Below are 22,110 nucleotides of genomic sequence, written 5' to 3' on the forward strand. Positions count from 1 at the left end.
TTTTGTTCAACATCGAAAAATGTTTAAATTTTCATTTAAAAAAGGTATAATGTCTTTAGGCACGACGGATAAATTGTAGTTATATACTTGTTCGCCTCCGTAGTGTAATAGTCAGCACGCTCGGCTACCGTGCTGGAGGTCCCGGGTTTGATTCTTAGGGTCAAATAAATAAAAGTTATTATTTCACTCTAATATTTATTCAATTTACCCTGAACTGGTAGCTGAAGTGGAGGGTTGATCACGTTTCCTTCATGTGTTATTATCAAGAGAACACTTCGTTTATATTAATGATAAAATAGTTTTTTTGGTTATATGTACTACATACACCATAAAACTATTTACAATTTTTGTCAATATGTAGATACTTCATAAAATTTTCAATTTTTTTTAATATCCTTCTCCCGGAAGTTATTGAAATATTTTTTTTTCAAATATTTGAATCTCTTTTTCAAATGTTTGGTGTTACTTTTTGTTATTGTAAAATCATTTTACAATTACTGCATTCATCACCAACCCATTTTTTATAGTATTATGATATTATTGGACCTTAGTCTCTGTAAACTTTATTTAAACATGCATATGTTTTAAATATTGTTTGTATACTGTATACTATATGAACCTTAGAGGTTTAGGAAAAAAGATGAATAAATTATTGACGGAACAATTTCCTTGGCAACTAGTGAATATTTATAAAATGAAAAATTAAAATGTATTATAATAATTGCCAAGGAAATCATTGTTTAAAAACTCTTTTTTTGGTTCTCAGGTCACGTGGATAAGGAAAAAAAATCATTCCCTCTTGACTGTCGGTTTCGTCACATATAGCGCTGATCCAAGATTTTTCACAGCTCACGGAAAACATCCAAAGGTTTGTAAACTTTACATTTTCCTCCTCAAATATTGTATACACCTACCAACATATTTCAGGCTTAGAAATATTTAAGGTCCAAGTAACTTTTAAAAAAGTGTTTTATGCCATTATTTACTCACTACACCAGTATGGCATTCTTAAATGGGGAATAGCATTCAACAATATAATGAATTCTATAAAAATAGTATAAAGGACAGTTATGAAAGTTATTCTGAAAATAAAATGAAAATAAACAAATTTACTTTTAATTTTTTTTAATGTAGAATTAAATTCGAGTTCATCCTATTTGCTCCGAGTCGCAAAACCAAATAAAATATATTAAAATTAACAAAAAAAATTAATATCTTTTATACATCGCTCACTCCTTTCAAGAACGTCATCAATCAAAATACTTGATTTTTCAGGAGAACGTTTTTAAAGTTTAAGAATATAATACAATGTATTAAAAATAAATATCAAGCCACTTATTGAACTTTTTACTGTGCAACAGATCTTTTTAGGTAAAATCTTTTTAGGTAAAGTTTTTTTCTCCATTTGAAAAATATTTAGTTTTTTGAAAAAAATAATTAAACAATACCTTTTCTTCAAAATGCAAAAACAATACTTTCTGCCCTGTAGCGGTTAAATATTAAGTTTAAAATATACCGCTTTTGCTGGGATATTTTACATTTTTGGGCATTTCGAAAACATGCACAACTGAAAATTTACAATTTTTGATTTATGACGTTCTTGAAAGGAGTGAGCGACATGTCAATCGATAAAAAATATTTTTTGAAAAGACACAAAAAATAAATATGACGAAAAATTGTTGGGTAATATATCCAAAATTACACAAGGTTATTGGATTGAATTCTGCTTTTATTTACATATGTATATATGATTATATGTGACGCGTTTCGTTTTATTAAGACATTATCAAAACACAGTGTTTGATAATGTCTTAATAAGACGAAACGCATCACATTTTATCAAATACGTATGTTTGTAAATAAAAGTAGAATTCAATCCAATAACCTTGTTTAATTTTGGATATATTACCCAACATTTTTAAATGGAATTCTACCAACTGCCTGCAGTTACAATAAATAAATTACAAAATTCACCCCTAAATATAGACAATAGACAACTAGTGTGAGTCCCTCTCCAAGCACAAGAGCTCAGTCTCATTATTGGAAAGGAACAGCGTAACTATTATAGTAGGTAATAAAATATATCAAAAGTAGAAATGTCTTTTAATTTAATTAAATATTAGTACATTTATTTTATTGTAAATTTATTAAATAAATAATAAATTTTAAAATAACTACTAATTTTCATCGCAATCAGTTGAATTTTATATGAATAAGAGTCTAAAGAGGATAAACATACAAACAAACATATCACCCACTCCTTTCAAGAACGTCATAAATCAAAAATCGCCAATTTTCAGTTGTGCATGTTTTCGGAATGCTTGGAAAATGTACTATATCCCAGCAAAAGCGGCATATTTTTAACTTAATATTTACCCGCTACAGGGCAAAAATTGTTGTTTTTGCATTTTGAAGAAAAGGTATTGTGTAATTATTTTTTCAAATATATTCAATATTTTTCAAATGGAGAAAAAACCTTCAGGTTTTGCCTAAAAAGATCTGTTGCACAGTAAAAAAATCAATAAGTGGCTTGATATTTATTTTTAATACATTTCATTATATTTTTAAACTTTTAAAACAATCTCCTGAAAAATCAAGTTTTTTATTTATGTCAGGAGTGAGCATATGTTACATGAAAACAAATTCTTTCTCTTAAGTACCCTTCGTTATAACCTAAAATAAAACGTATACCCACAAACAGGCCACACATCCCTTCGTGAATTATTTTTTCGTATAAAAAATAAAATAACGTTTTTGTGCTAGTAATAATTTTATTTTAAATTAGTGTTTTAATTGGTAAATACCACTTTGTCTTAAAATCTAATGTGACACGTTTTTCGATGCATTCCGCATCATTTTCAAACACCGTAATGGTATTTACTAAGTAAAACATTTATTAAAAATAGAAAGGTTTTACCACAAAGTGACTGCCGAATCAATTAATGAAATAATTATTTTATATTATGAAATGCAAAAAAAAACTGATGAAGAAAAAAAAATCATGCGAAAATGCATTTTTATGGATTTCCTCATATATATTCATTCTTAACTGGATGTGACGTCACATTTCAGGACTGGGCGCTTCACATACGTTTTGCAGCGCCAGCGGACGCGGGGATGTACGAGTGCCAGGTGCCCACACATCCCCCGACGAGTTTGTACGTCAAGCTGGTCATAGTAGGTTAGTATCCGGCCGCGGCCAATCCGGCTGTTCCAGGGGTCGGCAACATATGGCTTGCGAGCCACGTGTGTGGAGGTCCTCACCAAAATATTACATTTCCAATATTACACAAAAAATCCTCAAAATTCAAATCTGTTTTGTTTACTGTATTCTATCGAAATCATAATTAAAGTTGCGACAAAACATATCCAATCCTGTGTTAAACCAATATGTAATAATTAAATCGCACCAAAACGTAACAATTTACAAGCTAGAATTCCTGATAACTTTAAATCATTTATAATGGAAATGTAACGTTTTGGTGAGGATCTTTATGTGGTTCTTTAAACAATTTGTGTGGCTCTTTCTTTGTCAAATGTCCTTGTCCTTGTCAAGCGCCGTAGCGTAGTTGGGTAGACACTCGACTGCGAAACTGGCGTCGCGTGTTCGATCCCCTCCAATTGCAAAATTAATTCAAGTAAGATTTATTTTCAATTCATATGGGTGCTTGTATGTATTTTTCACATTTACAACACTCAAAATGTTGTAAGTAAATTATCTGGTCAAATTATAAGCAAAAATAATAAAATTCAAAGGATATATTCGGACTTCGTATACAAATAAAAGAGTTTCTGCTAATTAAAAAAGCTTCTTTCATCTCATCAATAGATATCTCTAGTGAAATTCTAGTGATTCAATTACAATGCAATTTCGAAATTGGATCATATACATATATATAGAACTTCCAAGAATTTTAGTAGTGTGGTTGTCAATCATGGGTAGCATTGGTGAATGTTACACGTGTGTAAAGTGATTACTTGAATCAGCCTATGACGCCCCTAAGTTCCCTAAATGCCCAGAATTCCATATTCTGGTTCATCTTTGTTAAGATGTCAAAAAATAATGCGAATTATGTAAATTAAAAATTGGCTCCTTAAAAATTTCAAAACTGTTTTATTTTTTATTTAAACATCATAATCATAAAAGAAATAAGAACATTACTTAAAAACAATATCTTTCAATCAAACGTAAGCAAACTAGTGATATTGATATAAACGTTTAATACCATGTACTTATAGCGGTTTGCTATTAGAAGGAAGATAGTACTTGAACATTCAAAAAAACAATCGTTACAAATTGATATAAAAGAACCTAAATTACAAAAGATGATAATAAGGAGGGCAAAGGAAAAAAGGGAGTTTAGGGAAAGAAGTAGAGGGAAAAACTAAGGGATGAGGTTTGATGGACGGTTAGGATTCTAATGATGAAAAGTAATGTCTCAGACTTTTCTTAAAAGTTATTAGAGAAGGTGTATTTTTTAGAATGAGAGGTAATTCATTCCATAGTCTTACTACTCACCTTTGGGTCCTTAAGGTCCAAGAGGTTGCCCACTCCTGGCTATCCGGGTGTCTTTTGGCCGTGAGTGTTTCCTATCCTATAGGAAAGGGGGCGTTCGTGACTCGAGCTCGTTTCACGCAAGGGCGGCTCGCTAAGCAAGGGTTGGCGCAACTGCGGCCGAATATAATCTGGCCGTAAACTTTTATGAAATGATAAATCCGCGCTGAGCCAATTTGAATTAGTTTCGGAGCAAATAAGTTCCGCTCGCTTATCTGGAATTCATCTATTACTTCCTACTTTAATCCAATTATTATGTTTTTCCTCGAAGCGAGACGGTTTCTACAACATTTCCTAAAAAAACTTTTTTTTTAAATATTATTTATAGATATAAGTATGTTTAAAATGATAAATTTAACACTGATTTTTCGAGTCTACTAAATTGTATTTTACTGTTGAAAAAACACGTAACAATCCATTTTGTGACAGTTGTTTCGCCTAGTTATGACATTTTCTAACGAATCTGAAGATTAAATGGACTGACGGACCTTAAATGTCATAACTAGGCGAAACAATTGTCACAAAATTGATTTATTTGCGTCTTTTTCAACAATAAAATACAACTTAGTATACTCAAAAACACAGTTTTTGATTTAACATTTAAAACACAACATTTTGAGTGTGTCCAAATACTTGTTCACGAAATCTGGATTATCTCCAATTACAGGAGTTATTTTCATTATATTTTTTTGACATCTCATCAAAGATGAAGAAGAATATGGAAGTCTGGGCATTTACGGGGCTGACGACCGTCAAAGGCTGGTTTAAGTGATCACTTTTCATATATATAGAACTTCCAAGAATTTGAGTAGTGTGGTTCTCAATAATGGGTAGAATTGGTGAATGTTACACGTGTGTAAAGTGATCACTTAAACCAGCCTATGACGGTCGTCAGCCCCGTAAATGCCCAGACTTCCATATTCTTCTTCATCTTTGATGAGATGTCAAAAAAATAATTTAAAACACAAATTAAAATGGAGGTTCTACAAATTAAACGGTAAATCTTTAAATAATTATTTATTAAGATATATTTAAGAATAATTATTAGACTTGTACACACTCAATTGATGTTGGAAATGATCAGCATGATATCAAATTGGTATTTAAGTATTTTTCTATCTCAACATAGACGAAGCAGAATATGAATTTTACAGGGCTTATGACCTGTTATACGTTGGATAAGTTAAAACTTATGTATGTTTACATTGTCCGCCTCCGTAGTGTAATGGTCAGCAAGCTCGGCTACCGTTCTGGAGGTCCCGGGTTCGATTCCCAGGGGGGGTTAAATAAATATCAGTATATATTTATAAATATATATTTTCACACTAATATTTATTCAATATTATCCTGGAATGGCACCTGAAGCGGAGGGCTGATCACCTTTCCTTTGTGTGTTAACGATCAAGATAACACTGTTTTTATATAATGCAGTGCCCTATGCATCATCGGGGTGCGGATAAGGGTTTAATCATGTTTAAATTTAGACCTGATGATGGAAGCTTGGCTTTCGAAACTAGTCGTCGTAAAATAAACTCAATTGGTATAAAAACAAGTGTTTTCTTTAATTATTTCATCATGTCTTATCACAAAGTAAATGCCGAAACAATAAATAAAATAATATATATTTCTTTAATTTATATTTGAAGCACCAATTTGTGATTTTTCATTTTGTAATTATAATGTAACATTGTTTTAAAATCATGATAAAATTTTATTATAACTTAATTATAATGTCTACCGGTTTGGAAGCTAACCGCTTCTTTATCAAGACTGATTAATACCATAGTATTAATCAGTCTAAATAAAGAAGCGGTAAGCTTCGAAACCGGTAGACATTACAATTAAGTTATAATAAATTATTTTTAGTGATTTTAAAACAAAGTTTTATTTAATTATAAAAAGAAAAGACACTCTCCTTACCATCCATTGTTTTTTTTGTGTAATACCACTTTTTTTAACACTTATTTGTGACTACCGGTTTCGGAAAATCAAAGTTCAAGAACAACTTAGGTGCCTTAATAATAACAATTTTTCGGTATTTGCCAATCACTTTCTATCTGAAGACCATAATTTTAATCAATTAACGGGTATAGAAATTTTACATGTAAATAAAACTGGTCTTTGTTGAGATAAACTAGAAAAATTAGGAATTAGTAACGTAATCATGAAAGATCAACCCATAATAAATAACCAACTTAATTTAATTTCGAGTCCACATTTGAAAATATTTCCATTCTGATTAATTTGTCGTCTTTCTCTCTTTCGAAAATTCTATTTTTATACAAATGTCAAATCCTAATATTTTTTTTTAATGACCTGATGATGGAATGTTTTTCCGAAACCGGTTGTCACAAATAATAATAATAATAAAACCCTTATCCGCACCCCAACGGTGCATAGGGCACTGTGTCATATTAACGCAGTGTTATCTTGATCGTTTTCACATGAAGGAAAGGTGATCAGCCCTCCGCTTCAGGTACCAGTCCGTGGTAATATTGAATAAATATTACAGTGAAAAAATCACTTATATTTATTTTACCCCCCTTGGGAATCGAACCCGGGACCTCCGGAACGGTAGCCGAGCGTGCTGACCATTACACTACGGAGGCGGATACAGAAATAATTGTTAAAAAACTTCGTATTACACAAAGTAAACAATGAATGGTAAGGAGAGTGTTTTATTACCATACCACAAAGTTATCAATGCTTTTAATATACAAAATAAATACACAGATATTTCATAAATATTTTTAATTAATTTTGCGAGATATAAGCTATGAAATCGTTTAATAGAATATTCAAAAGGAATAATAATTATGTCGTTGCATAAGTGATTTTACTTTGGATAAGTATGTGTAGTGGATATTTCCATTATATTTGAATTGGAAGTCAAATGCTCCGGCCGAGTGGGTAGCTATTTATTTACAATCGTTTTACAACGATGCTCCAGAGCTCTGAGTTTGTTGTAGTATCTCCCACTTATAGGATGTCAAGGATCCCATTTTATTCAGAGCGAATGGAGATCAATTCTTTTCGAGATGAAAAAACACGCAAGGAAAATACAAAACACTTATTTCGCCAAGGGTGTGGCAAGAATGATGTTATTTGGCGAAAATTTATTTTTAGTTCGTGAACACTGAGCTCTTCCATTCACACGGTGGATACATTTTACGCGATAATGTGTAAAAAAAATGAACTAAAATTAAAATGGATATAAAATTCTCAATATTATAAATATTTTAAGCATTTACTTTGTGGTTAGTCATTTTTACTCATTTTTTTAATGTTAATTATATTAGTAAATAACCACTCACCGTTTGGTCAACGCTTCACTCAACAGTTAGTGGTTAAATACTAATATTATTAACATTAAAAAAAAATACAAATAATGAAAATGGATTGGTTTCTTAAATGAAACTTTTTTTGCCGTTTTTTAAAGAAAATAACTCTTTTTTGCACAACCTTATTTCGGAGTCATGCAAAAAGAGAATTCAATATTTGTACGTTAATAAATGAAAATTACGTGTGCCAGTCTGATGATGTCGGTTACGACGAAACCCGGTTGCTGGTCAAATGAAATTCATGTGGATAAAACTACACAGTTTTTATTTTATTCTTGAAAATTACGTGCGTAAAAAAAAACTTCTGATGGTCATTTAGTACAAGGATTTTTGACAAATATTTGACCGACAAACATTTGGTCCTGCGGTCATTTGCTTGACGATCATTATTAGGCTTCGGACATTTGACCGACCGACGGGCATCTGGCCGACGGGCAATTTTCCGATGGGCATTTCACCGACGGACAAATGAAATGAAAAGATATATTATCTGCGATAATACGTTTTCATTTTTGCTAACGTAAATTTATTTTACAATGTTACTTTTTATTATTTGTTCAGTAATTGTACAGTTTAACATTTAAAAAAGTATATTATAAAAAAAAGTTATATTAATAAAAATTAAGCCAATTACAATATTACATTTTCTTAAAATGATTCGATTTTACTCTGTAGTTATAATGTCTATACATTTTATTTTAGAATTTACTTGGTAAATATTTATTTATTTATTACTTGGTAAATATTATTTATTTATTATGTCCGCCTCCGTAGTGTAATGGTCAGCACGCTCGGCTACCGTTCTGGAGGTCCCAGGTTCGATCCCCAAGGGGGGTAAAATAAATATAAGTGATTTTTTCACTGTAATATTTATTCACAACATTTTGAGTGTGTCCAAATACTTGTTCAAATACTTGTTTGATGAGATGTCAAAAAATAATATTTATTCAATATTACCATGGACTGGTACCTGAAGCGGAGAGCTGATCACCCTTCCTTCATGTGTAAACGATCAAGATAACACTGCGTTAAAATGACACAGTGCCCTATGCACCATTGGGTGTGGATAAGGGTTTTATTTTATTAAATATTTATTCTTGATTTTGTATTTCAGAGGCAACGGCTGAAATCATAGGAGGACCAGACAAAATCGTGCAACAAGGTTCTATGCTGAGACTGACTTGCCAAGTGAGGAAGTCTACAGAACCACCAACATTCCTGTTCTGGTATCACGAAAATAGAATGATCAATTACGATCAAGGTAAGCAATTTTTAAAATATTTTTAATATTAAAAAATGTATCGCTCACTCCTTTCAACAACGTCATAGCGTCAGCCAAATACCAGGTCATTCCAGATACTGGAATGCTCGGACCTTCATCTTGTCTCGTATACAAATGAAAGATGCTTTGTCTTAAGTTGAGAAATCTATAATAAATTGATATGTCATCTTTAGTGTAAATAATCCGATAATCTGATAGCACTCCATCGATAGTTTAATTGGAGTCAGAAGAAAAATAAGCAAGCTACTGTCAGCCTGAGGTTTTTGCTAATTGTTTTCTGTATTACATATCGCTCACTCCTTTCTACATATATCAAAAATCTTAATTTTTCATTTGTGCGTGTTTTCGGAATGCCCATAAAATGTACTATATCCCAGCAAAAGCGGCATTTTTTTAACTTAATATTTACCCGCCATAGGGCAAAAAGTGTTGTTTATGCATTTTGAAGAAAAGGTATTGTTTAATTATTTTTTTTAAATGTAATAAGTATTTTTCAAAAGGAAAAAAATCCGGTTTTACCTTAAAAGATCTGTTGCACAATAAAAAGTTCAATAAATGGATTGATATTTATTTTTGATGCTTTTTTTATATTTTCAAATTTTAAAAACGATCTCGTAAAAACATTTTTTAAATATGACGCTGTTGAAAGGAGTGAGCGATATGTTATAATTTTTAGCCACAATTAAAAATATGTTTTTATTAAAACTCACATTTTTTCATTAATGTTACAATTTGTAACGGATCATTACATTTTTAACGAGCAGATTTTAATGTCTTACTGTCGAGCTGCCTATTCTAACCTTGCAAAATCATTAAAGAGTTGACCGTTTATGCATTGATGAAAAATATAGACACAATTACACATTGACAAAAATTGACATTTTTATAATCGAAAGTATGTAGATTATTATTATATATATTTTTGACCGTATTGTTAACGCCATCTTTTGAAACTAACACCAAGACGCAAAACACTTGCTCATGGCAGACAGCGTGCTTCTTGACGCATCCTTTCACTTGCATTGCAATGATACTTCGATGAATGATATTTTTATGATTTTCAATATTTTCATTGCTTTACAAACTGGCTCCAAACCAACTTATCGTTTTTGTAGACTGTTGGGATCAGCTCCTCTCGTCCTCAGGTTTTAGGTCTTTCTATCACATACAACGTCACCTAGACCATGCCTTCGAATCATGTTATCTTTCTGTAGCGTCCATAATTGTATTAGTCTTCCTCTAGATGTCTTTCGAGGAAGATCCATGGCGATCGTCTGGTTTGCAATATGTTCAGGTTCTCTATATTCTATATGCCCATACCATCTCAATTGCTTTTTACTACCTTGCTATGGATTTCAATTACACCCACGCTTCCATGAATGCGTGAGTTCAAACATACTATAAATGTGTTCTTTCTTTTTTATTTGTGGTCCATTTAACTTGACTGAGCCACAGCAATCCGTGGCCGGATACAGCTAGAATTGAAATAAATAATTTTATTAATTGATTCGGCAGTCACTTTGTGGTAAAATCTATCCATTTTTAATTAATGTTTTACTTAGTAAATACCACTATTTCTTAAAATCTACTGTGACACGTGTTTCGATGCATTCCGCATCATTTTCAAACAACGTATACGTTGTTTGAAAATGATGCGGAATGCATCGAAACACGTGTCACAGTAGATTTTAAGAAATAGTGGTATTTACTAAGTAAATCATTAATTTAAAAAATAAATAATGTCTTGAATGTATTTCGCAGATACTTTGTGGCACATTTTATAAACTTTATAAAATTTAAAAAAATTGTTTTTATCACTTTTTATTGGTACACATTATCCAACCGGTTTCGACTAGAATTAGGGTATATGTACTAAATTCTAAAACATTGAAATACTCATAGTTAATTCCATTCGTAGTTGGAATCGAAGTATTAGCTACGCAATGCTCAATAAAAACAACATTAACGAGTTTTTAAATCACATTTTTAAAATCATATATTCATATGGTGTACGGAGTGCGTGGATGCTTCTGGTAAGGGAAGGGTAATTAATTATGAGTATTTCAATGTTTTCGAATTTAGTACATAAACCCTGATGATGACAAGGTTTTTGTCGAAACCGGTTGGACAAAGTGTACCAATAAAAAGTACTTAAAACAAAGTTGTTTTAATTTATAAAGATTACAATTAGTTTTACACAAAGTTTGTTTGAAAATAAAAGAATAATGTAAACTAAGAGTAGGAAGTAATCATCTCATCAAATTACCAAGTCAGAAATTACAGAAATAAATCACTCTCATTCATTCGTTTTCCAATGTAATGTTTTTTTTTCTGAATTGTGTTTTAAATTGTGTTTATGGTACTCATTTGTTTAATAAAGATTCATTTAACAGTTTTGTAATTAAATTTAATTCGCGGTGGCCATTGTTTTCAATAAAAGGGAAGCAACAAGGTCGAATTACTTCAGATATAATCTGGCATTCACCTGAAATATTATTCTTTGATAACGTTATTAGGGGTTGGAAGCCAGATCTAAAATCTCTAATTTGGCGAATAACATTTTCGCTAATAATAATATTATTTCAACCCTGTAGCACTTCGTTCTACAGCATGATTCGTTTTAAATGGCGAGGGGTTGTTTAAAAATACTATATAATTAACATAACATTATTATTTTTTGACATCTCATCAAAGATGAAACAGAATATGGAAGTCTGAGCATTTACGGGGCTGACGACCGTCATAGGCTAGTTTAAGTGATTTACACATGTGTAACATTCGCCAATTCTACCCTTTATACCACACTACTGAAATTCTCAAGTTCTGTATATATGAACCAGTTTTGAAACATTGTTCTTGAATCACTAGAACTTCACTAGAGACATCTATTGCTGAGATGAAAAGAAACTTTTTATGAGCAGAATCATAGGCTGGTTTAAGTGATCACTCTACACACTATAACATTCACCAATTCTACCCATTATTGAAAACCACATTACTCAAATTCTTGGACGTTCTATATATATAAACCAATTTTGAGACATTTTTCTTGAATCCCTAGAACTTCATTAGAGATATCTTTTGCTGAGATGGAAAGAAGCTTTTTATTAAGCAGAAACTTTTTAATTAGTATGTGAGGTCCGAATCCTGGATTATAATCACATACACATGAAACGCCAGAAAATATCATTTTCATTTTCATTATTTTAGCTTATTATTTGACCAGTTTATTTATTGACAACATTTGGAGCGTGTCCAAATATATGTTCACAAATCTGTATTATCTCCAATTAAAGCAGTTATTTTCATATTACTTTTTGACATCTCAAATGAGATTATTATGAATTAAGTTTTAGTTTACATTTAGACCAGAAGATGGAAGCTTAGCTTCCGAAAGAAGTAGTCATAAATAAGCTCAAGTGGTTCAAAAACAAGTGTTTTCTTTAATAATTAATAATCTTTTTGACTGTTTTCACGCAGATGGCGTTGTAGTGACCCATTCACGCACATCCAGCGAGCTGGTGATCCAACACGCGGAACCGCGTCAAGCCGGAAACTACACGTGTGCCCCAGCTAATGCAAAACCGGATAGCGTCACTGTGCATATCCTACATAGTGAGTATTCTGAACAACCTCGATGTTGGCATTATTTTTCGATGACCCTGCATATATTGTATAATAATAATATAGTAAAACCCTTATCCGCACCCCGATGGTGCATAGGGCACTGCTTCATATAAACGCAGTGTTATCTTGATCGTTTACATATGAAGGAAAGGTGATCAGCCCTCCGCTTCAGGTACCAGTCCAGGGTAGTATTAAATAAATATTAGAGTGAAAAAATCACTAATATTTACTTGACCCCCCTTGGGAATCGAACCCGGGACCTCCAGAACGGTAGCCGAGCGTGCTAACTATTACACTACGGAGGCGGACACATACCGTATAAAGTCATAAAAAATAATGCCAAGATTTTTAATAACTTATTTTGTACATTAAAAGCGTGAATTACTTTGTGATATGGTAATAAAACGTTTTCCTAATTGCTTTCTTTGTGTAATATCACTTTTATAAACAATAATAACGAATAATTTTATTTTAATTACTTGAGGATGGAATGATTTTCTGAAACCGGTTGTCACGAATAAGTGTTTATAAAAGTGGTATTACACAAAGTAAACAATAGATGATCAGGAGAGTGGTTTTTAAAATAATTGTAACAAAAAAACATTATGGGTAATTCAATGATTTTTTTTTCAAACGCTAAATGCATTATTTTTATTTTTTTTAAGAAATCAAATTCCTGAAAACTATAACTAAATGTCAAGAAAGTACTCACAGCGCCATCTAGTTATAAAAGGCTGACTTAATTCCAACACCGAGGTGCGTGATAAATATGCAGCAGTGTGAATTATAATAATTCCAGGCGACTGAAGGATGTTTCAACTGATGTGAAATTGTTGTTGCAGAATTGCAACGATGTACATTTTTTTGAGTTAACAACAGCAACATATATAAAACAAAACAATTCAAAGATATACATTAAACAAGCCAATTATATTTTATTTATTGTTTCGGCATTAACGTTATGGTAAGACATGTTACTAACAAGACCTACTAATTTTTCGGAATTTGCAAATCACATAATAGACACAAATCACTCATTCCACTCTCATAAATTAAAATTATTACACCTTGTTCCACATAAAGGCCAAATTATGAATTATTTTAAAAATTTAGAAATCCAAAAAAAAACTTAATTCTAATAACAATTTATTAAATAATGTATTGTTTCCAAATTCTTCGCCTTTGCTTTCCATTTTTTCTCTGTTTTCAAACTCCGCCCCTTGACTAACCCCCTCCCCCTAATTTCCCCCTCTCCTTATTTATAGAACAATTTTATCTTTTATATTTTAGTTACTATACAGACCTGAATGATGGAAGTTTAACTTCTGAAACATGTAGTATTTAATAAAACTCAAGTAGTATAAAACAAGTGTTTTCTTTTATCATTATAAGTCAATTATAGTCAACCACAGAAACATAAAGATTAGTACAAAATATTCAGTGTAGATCTAGCAAATGATGAATGTGTGTGTATATGTGTGTGTGTGTGTGTGTGTGTGTGTGTGTGTGTGTGTGTGATGTTGATTTAAGGGTTAAAGGAATAACCAGAAAATCTTCTACTTTAAGAGGCTTGTCTGCAGGTAGGTCAATAAGATTACGAAGGGTAAATGTGGAAAATACATCACAAACACCCAGACCGATTGAAAATAAATCTTTCTTGAATTTCTTTTGCACTTGGCGAGAATCGCACCCACGACGCCAGTTTCGCAGTCGGGCGTTTACCCAACTACGCTACGGCGTTCGACTTAAAATATGCAACAACAAAAATGGTGGAAATCGTTACAATTTGGCAATTTTTTCCATTTATGGTTAGTATCACGGACTCTTAAGTCGGAGTTTCTCGGTTCGAACCCACTCTACCACAGTTTGACACCTATTTCTAATAATGAGCCGCTTAGGCTCACAGAAATAGTTTGAAATTGAAACATTTGTGTAAATAATAAAAACAACATATTTTAAATAAAACTATTAAAAGATTGATAATGTGGGTATATCAAAAACCCTGAAAACTGAAAAGGAATCAATTTATCTAAGGCTTTTTTTTTATAATTTACAGGTGAAACCCCAGCAGCCATGCAACACGGAAATCAAAGTGCCACATCTCGGGCTCATGGAAGACCCAAGTTCTTCATCTGTCTTCTTCTTCTCTATTTGACAAGATTCGTTAAATCGCTGGTCAATTCTGTATCATTAACTGACATTGTAATACTGACGTAAGCATCGGTATAACATGTAATATAAAACTTTGATATAAATATATTTCATGTAAATGTTATTTTAAATTACTACACAACCTTTATTTTTAACATTATTGACATCTCAACATAGATGAAGAAGAAGATAAAAGTCTATACACTTACAGCGCTAACGACTGTCATTGGCTTGAGAGTAATATAAATCAATTAATCACTCAATTCATTATTCACCTATTTCAACCTACAAAGATGGCGGTTGAGAACTCACACACACTATGTCATAAGTTTGATCAATATATCTAGAAGTTTAAAAAAATTGAGCAGTGTGGTTATCAAAAATGGGTAGAATTGGTGACTGTTACACATGTGTAAAGCAATCGCTTGAACCAGCCTATGACGGTCGTCATCCCCGTAAATGCCCAGACTTCCATATTCTCCTTCATCTTTGCTGAGATAGAAAAAATAATATGAAAAATATGTATTAAACTTCATACTTTTATTTCGAGTGGAGTACGCAGATAATTTATAAATAATGTAAATAAAATAATAACAATATTTCACTGAATTTCGAATGTTGAGAATACTTACAACACTTTGAGTGTGTCCAAATACTTGTTCACAAATCTGGATTATCTCCAATTACAGGAGTTGTTTTCATATTATTTTTGACATCTCATCAAAGATGAAGAAGAATATGGAAGTCTGGGCATTTACGGGGCTAACATATTCAGGTTCACTAGAGACATCTATCTCACTAATAGATGTCTCTGATGAAGTTCTAGTGATTCAAGAACAGTGTTTCGAAATTGGATCATCTATATAGAACTTCCGAGAATTTGAGCAGTGTGGTTGTCAAAAATGGGTAGAGTTGGTGAATGTATAGTGTGTATAGTGTGTAAAATCTCATAAACCAGCCTATGACGGTCATCAGCCCCGTAAATGCCCAGACTTCCATATTTTTCTTCATCTTTGCTGAGATGTCAAAAAATAATATGAAAAATGTGTAATGTAAATATAAGAGTAACAAAATTTCACTTAATTTCGAATTTTTCATGTTTGTTGTGTAAAAAAATAATATATGTAATTCGCTGTCAACTTTTGTACGTATTTTTAACCTAAAATCAGACGCATATTTATCGTCAGCATTGATAATACGAATTCTCCAAGTTCCGTCAAACTTTACAGAAAACTGACGTAAACAAGAAAAGTTTCCGTCGAGTTGTAAACAACTAATGTCTTCATGTAAATTCGGGTATCTCTTCAAGTTTTTCGCGTTTTTTCGACATATCGCGTCATTTCCAGATAATGTACGAAAAACAACGAAAAACAAACAACATCGACCAGCATTTCATTCAGGATATTTCATGTGAATATTAAATAATAGTTATATTCTCATAACTATTATTTGTGTCGCCTACTTTCGAAATCTGCCAGATCCAATTTTATAAGATTTAGAAATAAATACTCTATCGGAATGCCAATTGTGGGTTTTATTGTTTAAAATATTTATATGAGAGTAGGGATGGGTCAAAAATTAAAATGACGTCATGATCGGTTTCTGTCTCGTATTTTTTTTTTTAAACTGAAAATTTTTCTAAAAAAATGGTGAAATTCTCTATTTCATAATATTTTATCTCAAGATAGACACATCTATTAAACATAAATGTTACCCGGAGAATTTTGCATGTTTCAGAAAATCGACTTACATGGATCTGGCGGATTTTGAAAGTAGGCGACACATTCAAAATATATCGGTAATTTAGATTTAAGTTTTGTACTGACATTTCTTGGTGGAACTACATGTAATAGAATAAAATAATAAGTATTTTTTTCCAAATAAATTTTATTTGATCAGCTACCAGACTGGTTTGATGATCTCGGTTACGACAAAACCCGTCTGCTGGTCAAATAAAATTCATGTGGAAAAAATTACGTAGTTGTTTATTTATTTGTAATCCGAACGATTACCTAATCCGAATGACACAGTTTGCATTCGGATTAGCGAGATAACACTGTAATCTTTAAAACAACATATAATTGCAACATTTTGACAATTGGCAGTTAACTGGAGATAATCCAGATTTGTACACACTGAAAATATTGGTCAAATTAAAAGCTAAAATAATTAAAAAAATAAAATGATAATTTTTAGCTTTTCTCATGTATGTGATTATAATCCAGGATTTGGACCTCACATACTAATGAAAGAGTTTCTGCTCAATAAAAAGCTTCTCTCATCTCAACATAGATGTCTCAAGAGAAATTCTAGTGAAGTCAAACACTATGTTTCGAGTTTGGTCAATATATCTATATGTTCCAAAAATTTGAGTAGTGTGGTTGTTAATCATGGGTATAATTGGTGAATGTTACATGTGTGTAAAGTGATCACTTAAACCAGCTTATGACGGTCGTAAGTCCCGTAAATATCCAGATTACCATAGTGTTATTCATCCTTGTTTAAATGTCAAAAAATAATTTAAAAGCAATTGATAAATTCTAAATTTACATCCCTATTTCAGCATGTTAATTATTTTTAAAAAAATAATAAAATAAACAACAATGCTGTTTCGTATATATATTATATTATTGGCAATAAAGCGGTCATTCGTTTAATTAGTGGGCAAAATTATTTGCGTTTCCCGTGAAAATTAATATTTACGAGGTTGGTACATATCCTTTATGGTCAAAATCACTCGCAAATGAGAGAAGGTACATAAAAATACCGATATCATTGTATGGCTGGAACATGTTTATTCATAATATATCGTTGTAAAAAAATATTATATTATATATATTTAAAATGTACATAAAATATAATAAATATTAGATTTTAAATACATTAAAGTGTTTTGTCACGTTACCATACGTGTTCATAATTATAACTTCATTTTTAAACAGCGTATCAGAGTAATGAAAACAGATAGATGATAAAATTTCCTTCATATAGTTAACGATTGAAATAATCCTGTAATAACCAATTCATCATTTAATTGAAATAAAGGAAAATAGTGTCAATCCATCTTCGAACGAAAAAATGTGTATATATGTATATATATATATATATATATATATATATATATATATATATATATATATATATATATATATATATATATATATATATATATATATATATATATATATATATATATATATATATATTATATATAACGAAATCAGAATAAAATAAAACAAATAAATGTTCTAATACATTTTGTTTACCCTAGTAAATCAAAGAAATGTTTCAGTTATTTTCAATTTTATAAAATTGATGCAATTACCAGCTACCGCTTTAAACTAACTAACTCCCATCTCTTTGAGAGGATATTCTGGCAATTTCCTTCCCACCGTCTACGGCTAAAATTTTGCTATTTTGGTCATAATAAAAAATAAATCTATTGAAAAACTTTTATTCCGTAATATGTAATGCTAATGCATTATTTTTGTTATCGTTACTATACTGAAGGAATTTTAGAGTTACTACATAAATTTATTTCACTTGAAAATTTCAATACATAAAAAATATTGAAATGCAAAATGAATATACTCCATTTGATGTTTTTTTTTTTAAATACAAAAGTGGCAATATATTACATTCACTCATACACAATAATATAAATAGTTAATTTTAATTTTTTTGTTTGTTTTGTTTGTTATCTTACGAATAATATGTACATATATAATTCATTTTTAATAACCTTATTGAATTTATAACTAAATCAAATTAAGTTAATTTTAAATTGTAAATATCTTTGTAAAAAGTGGAGAAAATTCCCCTTTATGTCTGTGATATATGAAATAAATAATAAATTAAAAAAATAAATATACATGTTTATTTCATTTACCCACCATGGAAATTTTAAATATTTACATTAATATATTTTCTAACGAAATACATATTATCGTCGACCAAAATTTTCAAATGTTTTTACTACTACTACTACTACTACCATCACGCCGTTTCCCCGCAGGGGCAGGCAGAGAGGATGGAACGCCACACTCTTCTGTCCTGACATACACTCCTCGCCTCCTTCACATCCATACATCTAGTCATACATACCCTCCGATTACGCAGACTTTTGACACCGCCAGATTTTAGGTTCTGATTGATCTGATCGTGCCAAGTATTTTTCGGTCGTCCTCGTTCTGTTTTCCGTCTCACATTCGCCACATATATTTTCTTAGTCATTAACTTGTTATCCATTCGCTCCACATGTCCATACCACCGCAAAGAACTCTTCCTAATATTTTCAATTATTCCTTGTTCAGCCTTGCATTCCTTTCTTATATCTTCGTTTTTAATTCTGTCATACAATGATTTTTCCACACATTCGTCTGAGGGAGCGCATTTCAACAGCGTTCACTCTGCTTTCATCCTTCCTTTGCCAGTTCCATGTTTCGCTTCCATACATTAGTGTCGGTACTAGCACGCCGTTGTGAACCTATTGTACATATTCTAATTCGCAATCACTCTGTTGTTTTTCGTTATTCATTCATTTTACACACAAGCTGTTGTTAACGTGTTTACATATTATTGACCAGGTAATATTTAAATTAGTTCAATTATTATTTATTTATTTTTAGAGAAATATTTGTGTTTTTATTATTTACACAAATAATTCAATTTCATGCTATTTCTGTGAGCCTAGGCGGCTCATTATCAGAAATAGGTATTAAATTGTGGTAGAGTGGGTTCGAACCGAGAAACTCTGACTTGAACTCTGAATTCCGCGACACTTACCACGGGACTACAACGCGACACAATGTTTTGATGATTTGTGTAATCTTTTTCTGAATGGACTTTTCGTTACGAGATCCAATTTACCTCTCCTTGTTAAAAATGCACCTTCTCTAATAATTTTTAATAAACGTCATTAATAAAAGGCATTACTTAATATTATTATAATCCTGTCCATCAAACCTCATCCCTTAGTTTTTCCCTCTACCTCCTTCCCTAAACTCCCTTTTTCCTTTGCCTTCCTTATTTTTAATAATTTGTAATTTATGTTTTTTTTTGTTTCATCTACCCTCTGATTGCAAACATTTATATGCTATAAAACATTTTGAAAAACATCACTAGGCCACTTTTGGTTGGTTGGAAGATATGGTTTTTCAGCGATAAGCCCAGATATTTATTTATTTCAGATATTTATTTTCTGTATATGAAGTTTGAATAAATTAATTAATTAATTAATTTCAATAGGATTTGTGAACACGTAAGTATTTATCGGATAGCTTTATAAAGAAAAGTAATTTGTTTAAAATGATATATTATTTCGAGAAATAAAAATACTTTGTGTTTTGATCCACTCACATTTTTACTAACCAACTAGTTTCGGCAACAACCTGTTGCCCTCTTCAGGGTTTAATTTATGACTTTATTTAAAAAGAATTTTCTGAAATTTTATGAAATTTATGACTTTGTTTAAAATGAATTCTTCATCGACAAATTTCAATTAAATATTATATAAAAAAAATAATGAGTAATGTCTTCAGTTTTGCAGTCGCCTCTGCGAATATTTTTGTTATTATTATATATTGTAAATGTTATACGTAAACTCTTTTTTAAAACAGCAATATTTATCAAACACTATAAAATATTTATGAAATTTTCAGATGTTACTGCCATCTAGCGAGTAAAATTGAAAATAAATTGAAAATATGAGTTGAATTGTTTACAGCTATAACCCGGGTTATCTAACGTGACAATAAGATATACTTATATATTTTTGAATTTTAGGGTTGGCAAAAATTAACATCAGTTACCATCATGAAACAGAGATGGCTATCCAATGTGACAATGATTGGAAACACAGTGGAAACCCGGAAATTCAAAAACCCAGAAAATCTTATCAAGATTTTGAAGAAAATCATTTGTAAGAAAACATAAAAAAACACGCAAACTCTTAAAAACACATTTATTATAACTTAAAATTATTGTATACGTTACTTCGGTAGTGTAGAGTACCTACTATGTTTGTACTGTATTACAAATTTCTCGACTTATCTGAACTTTTTTAAATCAGAACAGGCCACAGTCCCAATTATTTCAGATTCCGGTTTTCATATTATTCCAAAAATAAAATAAATATAACTGTCTAACTGTCACTGACTGGCACTGCCAGTATTTGAGTCATTGATTTTGAAATTCATAAATTATAGTTTTTTTTTTTAAACAATGAACACCAAAAACAAATTACATGTAACAATTGTATTGTAACCTGGAAATCGAAAAACAATTTATATACATTGTGTTAATCTATGTTAAAAATATAAATATATATGTTTAAAAATATATATATATGTACATATGTATATGTTTATACATCAAATATATATAGGTGATATTTTTCACTCAAATATTTATTCAATATTACCCTGGGCTGGTACCTGAAGTGAAGGGCTGATCACCTTTCCTTCATGTGTTAACCATCAAGATAACACTGCGTTTATATGATGCAGTGCCTTTTGCACCATTGGGGTAAGGGTAAGGGTTTTAAAAAATATATGAAAATATGTATGTATATATATTATATATATATATATATATATATATATATATATATATATATATATATATATATATATATATATATATATATATATATATATATATATATATATATATATATATATATATATATATATATATATATATATATATATATATATATATATATATATATATATATATATATATATGTGTATATATATATATATATATATATATATATGTATATATATATATATATATATATATATATATATATATATATATATATATATATATATATTTATATATATATATATATTTATATATATATTTATAAATATATATATATATATATATATATATATATATATATATATATATATATATATATATATATATATATATATATATATATATATATATATATATATATATATATATATATATATATATATATTTATATATATATTTATATATATATTTATAAATATATATATATATATATATATATATATATATATATATATATATATATATATATATATATATATATATATTATTCCATTGCCTTCCTTATTATCATCAATATTTTTTTAATTTAAGTGATTGCTTCATGA

The 22,110-nt window shown here is 30.1% G+C and overlaps 1 protein-coding gene across 1 annotated transcript in view; it reads left to right on the forward strand.

Moving 5' to 3' along the window:
* The window catches only part of LOC148309460 (zwei Ig domain protein zig-8-like), a 132,395-nt gene extending 114,382 nt beyond the window's left edge, over nt 1-18,013 (forward strand). The window contains exons 4-8 of the mRNA XM_088260071.1: nt 767-868; nt 3,073-3,181; nt 9,011-9,157; nt 12,659-12,793; nt 14,862-18,013. Coding sequence (XP_088116197.1) covers nt 767-868; nt 3,073-3,181; nt 9,011-9,157; nt 12,659-12,793; nt 14,862-15,022 — 654 coding nt within the window. The 3' untranslated portion in view covers nt 15,023-18,013. The remainder of the gene's footprint in view (nt 1-766; nt 869-3,072; nt 3,182-9,010; nt 9,158-12,658; nt 12,794-14,861) is intronic.
* The last annotated feature ends 4,097 nt before the right edge of the window (nt 18,014-22,110 follow it).

This window comes from Brachycentrus maculatus, unplaced genomic scaffold (genome assembly GCF_059751285.1).
Source record: "Brachycentrus maculatus isolate JH-2025_06_01 unplaced genomic scaffold, ASM5975128v1 h1tg000123l, whole genome shotgun sequence".
Taxonomy (NCBI): domain Eukaryota; kingdom Metazoa; phylum Arthropoda; class Insecta; order Trichoptera; family Brachycentridae; genus Brachycentrus; species Brachycentrus maculatus.